At 43.4% G+C, this 6,960-nt stretch overlaps 1 protein-coding gene across 2 annotated transcripts in view; it reads left to right on the forward strand.

The window, feature by feature from the left end:
* Positions 1-6,691, forward strand: part of SYNPR (synaptoporin) — a 79,050-nt gene extending 72,359 nt beyond the window's left edge. For both annotated transcript variants that reach the window (XM_065749388.1, XM_065749389.1), the window contains 2 exons: positions 3,870-4,061; positions 4,715-6,691. In XM_065749388.1, the coding sequence (XP_065605460.1) occupies positions 3,870-4,061; positions 4,715-4,981 (459 nt within the window). In that variant the 3' untranslated portion in view covers positions 4,982-6,691. The remainder of the gene's footprint in view (positions 1-3,869; positions 4,062-4,714) is intronic.
* The last annotated feature ends 269 nt before the right edge of the window (positions 6,692-6,960 follow it).

A 6,960-nucleotide genomic window follows, 5' to 3' on the forward strand; every position in this document is an offset into this window, starting at 1 on the left:
GTTAAATTTAACCGGTGCCTGTTACTGAAGCTGGTGTTTGCAGTTTTCCAGTCTTTAAAGTGAGCCTACACAACCTTACTTGTAATGAATATAAAGATATTTCTATGTGTCCTACAGCAGAACTGCTCCTGCCAGGCAGTGGCTTAGGGTTACTTATTAGGGTTACTTACCCACTGCCAGAAGTGGGGTCCCACGTTCTCCAGTGTGGGGTGCAAGGCAGCTTCCCAGGGCTGCAGGTTACTCCTGAGGGATGCAATGAATTGTGCAAGGGATGCTGGTGGTGTTGGGTGTTTGTCTCTTAGTGGTGAGCTGGGAAATGATGACTTTGTCCTTTCCTCTGCTGCTATACCTGATCACAGTTTCAGATTTAAGACCAGTCCTGTTTTAAGCCTTGCATTTCCTCTTGGCTTGGGAGTCGCTCAGTCTGGGATGACATCTGCCTTTAAGCTGCACCCTCTCAGAGCTGGCTGCTTTCCTTCTGATGGATTTGAAAAATGAGTGGATAGAGGCAAAAAACTCTTTTCCTTGAAATTTTAGATTCAGAAATCTCTTTTACTTGAGATTTTGGATTCTTGGGTTTGGTCAAACTCATGTGTTGGGTTTGGCTTTGGGAAATTATAGAGCACCTGTGAACAATCACATGCATTCACTTGTAAGTGATCACTATTCCAATCATTTAACATAAATGCATTATGTGGCTTAGGCAAGAAGTGACTGATAGAACTCTGGGAAGAGAGATTTCATTTTTCTAGCGATTACTTGATAATCTCATTGGAGTGCATGAAGATGCTTACATCTTAGGAGATCTTTCCTTTATACCTGGATTCCTATGAGTAATCAGATTTAGCAGAAAGTTATTTAGTTCTTTACATATGTTGTGGTCCACCTGAATTAAGTACACCACTCATTCTCTCTTTGGAAATGTCTTTGGTGAAACATTTCATTCCCTCCACTTTGCTCTGTCCTCTAAGAAACAAAAACCTAAATCATTTTCAGTTAGAAAAAAATATGAATAACCCAAATGGTATGTTGCATTTCAAAGAGCTATTTCAGCCCACTTCTGCCACCTCCTTTGGATGCACTGTGCCCTTTCTGCACACACTGGTGCCTCCCAAAGGGCTCTGCTGGCAGGGAGCTACCAAGGCTGTAACTGGAAGTGTGTAACTCATTCAAAGCTTGGTCCAACTAGGCATTTTTTGGCAAAGCTGTTAACAGAAGCTTTAACTTGAAAAAGACAGCAAGGATTTTTTTTGGCTGCATACTCCAAGTCTTAAACTCCCTCCTTGGATATTCTGTGTGTTTTAAATCTTGTTTTTTGCTTTCTCCTACGTGTTCCTATTTTGCTTCCTTCCCAAAGGCACCTGTAGGCAGACCAGAGCATCTCAGCTGAGGTCTGAAAAAGGAACCTTGCAATTAGGAGTATGGTGTAACCACACAACAGTACACTCTGAAGAGATCTGTAGGCACCATTTCCAGAGGGCAACTACAAAAATTACCTTATTCCAAAGGCAAAAAACAAAACCCCCCCAAAAACCCCACAAAGCCATGCTATGGGGATATTAAACATTCAAATGCAGGATTTGTTTTAGTATGCAGACGCTCTGGCTTTAATTACCAAGGAGAAATTCCCCAGATAGACATTAAGCCACAGAACAGCTTAGCTTGAAATTCACTTTTATTTTCAGCATGTCATTATCTCGTAACTCTGTTCCACCCAGAGCTGTGAAAATGTTCAGCCAGGAATCCAAACCTGCTTGAAAACAAGAGCAGTTCGAGCCCCAGCCAAAGCTTGAAGGTTAGCAAAGATTCAAAATAAATAGGAAGGCACAAATTTGTGCTCTAGTCACATGTTTGGGTTTTTTTTAAGGCCAGGCTGGATGAGGCACTGGACATCATGATCTAGTGGGTGGCATCCCTGTTTATGGCAGGGGGGTTGCAGCCAGGTAGTCCTTAAGGTCTCCTCCAACCTAAGCTGTTCTATAGATTCTGTGGTTTTTCTCCTTGCTCAATGCAGAAGAGATGTCTGAGCCCCTCTGCTCTCATTGCCAACTTGGAGAACTTCATTTGCTTTTAAAACTGTCCTCCTTTCAACAAGTTTTGTCTTCTATATTGTATTAGTTTTGGTCTGTTTTCCTCAAATTTCTACCTGCTGTTCATTTATTCTATTGTTAAGGCACTGATTCCAGAACTTGATTTCACTTGCAAAAGGTAACAGCGTGGCAGCACTGAGAGAGAATTATCATTTAACAAAGGTATTCCCCAAACCTCTGGTGTATCCCAGCCTACTGGGCTGATGGGAAATCCCTATGTGAGTTGGAACCCAATTAGTAATGTGTCAAGCCTCATAGGAAGAAAAAAAAGTGTATACCAACATAGATACTTGCTAAGTTATGAACTGGCATTTCCACCAGCAGGAATTTTGCAGAAAATACCTTCAATTGAGCTGTTGCCTCTAGGAGTTCATTTCTCATTCAGTTACTGCTAAGGCATAAAGTGTACAATAATTCCTTCTGCTGGAAATCTCCCTGAGAAGAAAATGCACTGCTGGGCTCTGTGCCTCTGCCTGCGCTGCTCCCGTTGGGTGCTAAGATGGTTGTCAGCTTCTGGCCTGCACAGCGTGCTCTTAGGAGAGCCCGTTTGGGTGGCACGAAGAGAGGTCAGAGGAACTCAAAGCCCTCAGAAAATAAATAGTGCTGCTGTTTAAAAAAAGAAGGATGTGTCCTTTGGGAAGCATCCAAGCACACTTAATGTGATCCCATCTGCGTGAGCGGAGCAGCCCTTTGTTCATAATGTGCTGGTGCCTCCTCCATCCATCCTCACTTGGTGCCATGAGGAGCTCATTTCCCCGGTGCTGGGAGGAGAACCATGTCTCTGGGGATTACTTATTTCTTTGGATACAAACCCTAAACGCTGTTCGTAATGAAGGTTTGCTCCTCCTTTGCCATATACCTTTACTTGAAGGGGAAAGGTGAAGCAGCCCCTCAGGGAGGGGGTATCGAGACGTGATGCAGTCAGTGGGATGTCAGACTTTGGCACCTCTGCCATCTGCTGTGTGCTGACAGATGGCATGGGAGATGACAGCAGAAAGGCTCTTCTGTTTTAGCAAGACACAGGAAAGCTCGAAAAATCACATCTCCCCCAGCTTCCCCCCTCCCCCCCCAAACCCACACAGCAACAGTGGCACTTGGCCACTTCTCCTGGCCAAGATGAAGAGAAGCTGATGCTCCTGAGAGCCTTTCGGGGAAAAGTGAGTGCAGTGCTTCAGAGCAGAGCTGTGGGGAATGTCTGCAGCCCACAGGCACTGCTGCACCGCTCCTCTCTTCTCTCGTGGAGTGTTGCCTGGACGGAGGAGCTGAGCAGTCTCTGTGCTTGGAAAATCGTTCTGTTTGTTTGTTTGCTGGGGATAATTAGAGGCTGCAGTGTTTGTGCAATGGGGACATTTGGCCTTACCTGCAGCTGGTGAGAAAGCTCCTCAGCTGGTGGCTGGGGATTAGCCAGTTCCAGGTTCTGCTTGAGATGGAAATGCTTCCCATTGGAAACCTGTGCCAGGGACGGTCCCCAGCAGGGCCCAGCTTCTGCCCAGGCACCTGAATGTTTCAATTGCTCCACCTCCTGTGTCGGACACTGTGAGCAGCCAAGTTCCCAGGGCAGCTCAGCACCCCATGCACCTGCAGGGATCTGCCCTCAGGCTGGAGATGTGGATGGCAGCCTGAAAACCCTGGAAATCAGCACTGTAGCTGATGGCAGTAATCCCATGATTTCTATCGTGAAATAACAAGCTCTTGTTTTTTCTCTCCTCTGATGTTTTTTAACATTTTTCTTCTCAGTGGACACACCAGGATAATGCTCCCTACTGATTTGTCTTTTAGGATTTCATTGTGACAGTGGTCTTCTCCTTCTTGTGGCTAGTGGGCTCATCTGCTTGGGCTAAAGGACTGTCTGATGTGAAGATTGCCACCGACCCAGACGAAGTGCTATTGCTGATGTCAGCCTGCAAACAGCAGTCCAACAAATGCTTGCCCGTTCGCAGTCCTGTTATGTCAAGCCTGAACACTTCTGTTGTAAGCACATTTCATGACTTGCACTGTTACCCCATAAAAGTATTTTCATCTGTTTTGTGCGTTGACCTAAGTCAGTGGGTGAAAACCTATTAGTGTAAGCTTGCTGAAGAGAAAGACAGAGCACTTGAGTGTGATAGGTGTGGACGATGAGGGCCCTTTGCTTGTAACCTTCCCCAGCTGCAATGCTTTGGAAAAACGGGTTGTGCCTGACAGATTCCTTTAGAAACCCTTGAAAAGAGCAGTACAAGGTTGGTCTTCGTGTTTAAGTGATGTTGTTCAGATGTCATTTCAGTGTTTAAATTATGTTTAAGGAACAAAATAATTGACTTCAGGCCAGCTGGGCAATTAATTTCTCTGTTTTTAAAATATTTTCTTCCAATTTTATCTTCCCAATGTTTCTTTAAGCTAGGCTATATTCTCTAACATAAAACATTTTGGGCTTACTAAGACAGCAGGGAAAATAGACACTTAACTTGCAAATTCACCTTGGGAGGTGAATGTGGCTGTTTGCTCCATTCATTAGAGATCTTTCTGGGGGGTCTGGAGAGGATTGACTGGGGCACGTCGGTTCTCGGTGACCATGGAGGGTCCAAGCCATCAGGCAGTGGGTGACACTGCACTGTGGGTGACAAGCTCCTTTTCTCCCCATCCAGGTCTTTGGATTCTTGAACTTTATCCTCTGGGCTGGCAACATTTGGTTTGTGTTTAAGGAGACGGGCTGGCACTCTTCGGGCCAGCGGCATGCTGCAGACACCATGGAGAAGCAGTCCAGTGGCTACAACCAGGGTGGCTACAACCAGGACAGCTACGGGCCAGCCGGGGGCTACAACCAGCCGGGCTCCTACGGGCAGGTGGGTGACTACGGCCAGCCCCAGAGCTACAGCCAGAGCGGGCCGACCTCCTTCGCTAATCAGATTTAAGGTTCACGCGGTGCAAGCTCTTACATCCCTCACAGATAGAGCATTTAGCAGGTCTCAAGTTTCTGTGGCACCAGGTTCTTAAGGGTTTTACACAAATTAATACTACAACGCAGCGTTCGGTGTTGGTTGACGATCTAACCCTGCCTCCTGAGGTGGATGGGAGGTGGCCCGTGGCTGGAGCTGGCATGTTGAGCCCCTGATAGGCATATACATGGGGTGTGTGCATTGCAGGTGGTGACCTGGAGTCCGTGTTGTAGTGTGTACTGTAGAGATAACTTTATGGTAGTTTTGTATGTGTTAAGATGGTAGAAGCATTTTGTAGCCTCAAGTCTGTAGTATTTAATATGCATTATATAACTGAATTTCCTTCTGCATTTTGGTGAAGAACAGAAGTGTTTTAATATTATTTCTACTGATTATTCTGTATATCCATGCATGTTACAGTTTCAAAGCTGCCTGTCTGTGACTCTTCAGAGCATTTGTTTTGATTATATCTTTTGTTTCAGAAGATTTTACTATTATTTCAATTAACTGAGTCATCTGTAACTTAGTGCATGGATAAGCAGTTTCATACTACCAAATGTCTGGACTGTGTAAATGGAACTTCTCAACTTCTGCCACTACATTTTGTTAAATGTTTGTTTAAAAGAAGTATGCATCTTTTATATATTTTGCAGAGTCGAATATATGGCTTACCCAAGTTCTGAATGCTTTGTAACAAAAATGTTTTTCCTTGAAATGGCATTCAGTAGTATATATGGTACCTGACCAATGTTTATTCCATTTAACCGAGCTAAGTATTCATTCTATAAATCACTATTTCTATGGATGTTTTGTGAATCTTTATATGTGAGCTGTGGAGAATAAGGACCAAGTAACTGTGTTATATGTTTACAAAGGTATTTATTTAACTAAGATAACAGAGGTGCAGATATCAGTATATAAAGCCACCTGAGGATGCCCTGTTTCTCAGTACAGGAAAACATGAAAAATGCATGTACTGTTGTGACCTTACCAAGTGTAAGCATTCCTTTATACCTTCTTACTGTAAGAAAGTCTTTCTATCTGTGCTGTTCAAAGGTTGTTAGATTTCCCACTGTTCTGTTGCTGCTCTGAGCATGAGCTTGGTGCTACTGGAGAATGTAACTGGATTGACCAAATAGCCCAGGTTCAGGGGAACTCATGCTAAAATAACCAGTGCCTGGCTCATAGCCCACTGGGATTTCTCCCTGGAAGATTCCTCACTGCAGAGTATAGGATGTGTTGACATGAAGTAAAGCCTGAAACACGATATGATAATCAAAACTGATAATCTGCATTTCTAAATAAAAGTGTATCAGTATATAATCTTCTTGTATGAGCTGTAATGTTGAAAGCATCTTAGCTTAAAACAGCTTAGTTTCTTCTATGATTGTTGTAACCAATTTATGGCTACTTGGTGGATAAATCTATATTGTGATATCTATTTGACCCTAATAAAGTTATTGCATACAATGCACTTTTTTCAGAGTATGATAATATTAAAATGTCACTATAAAGTAACTAAGATTATGGACAGAATATCATCTCTGTGCTTAACCTTTTTGGTCATATTCTTTCTGTTTTCCAACACCTTTATGAGGATTGTTTCAGTGTGCAGTGAAGTACGAGATGATTCTATGGATACTTGTCTTTAATGGTCACTATCACAACTTTAAAATATATATTAAACTGTGCAATTTAACATCTGCCCACCTCTATGCCTCTCTTTCCATCTGTCAGTAGGACTAGCCCAGTGCTGTGCTAACTATCCCAGTTCTGTGGATTGCTGGAAAAGACATTTCTCAAGCTGTAGAAAAGAAAGACTTGAATAGCTAAATGGGAGCAAAATCCAGTTTTCAGGGTCAGTGAAAATTTTTATTTTGGCTTTCTATTCTTTTCTTCCTTTATTAATGTGCTTGGAAAAAGCTAAATACAGGCAAGCCAGAAGAGAATGAATC

The sequence above is a fragment of the Cyrtonyx montezumae genome, unplaced genomic scaffold (genome assembly GCF_038088225.1).
Source record: "Cyrtonyx montezumae isolate F1298 unplaced genomic scaffold, pur_monq_1.0 scaffold_6, whole genome shotgun sequence".
Lineage (NCBI taxonomy): Eukaryota > Metazoa > Chordata > Aves > Galliformes > Odontophoridae > Cyrtonyx > Cyrtonyx montezumae.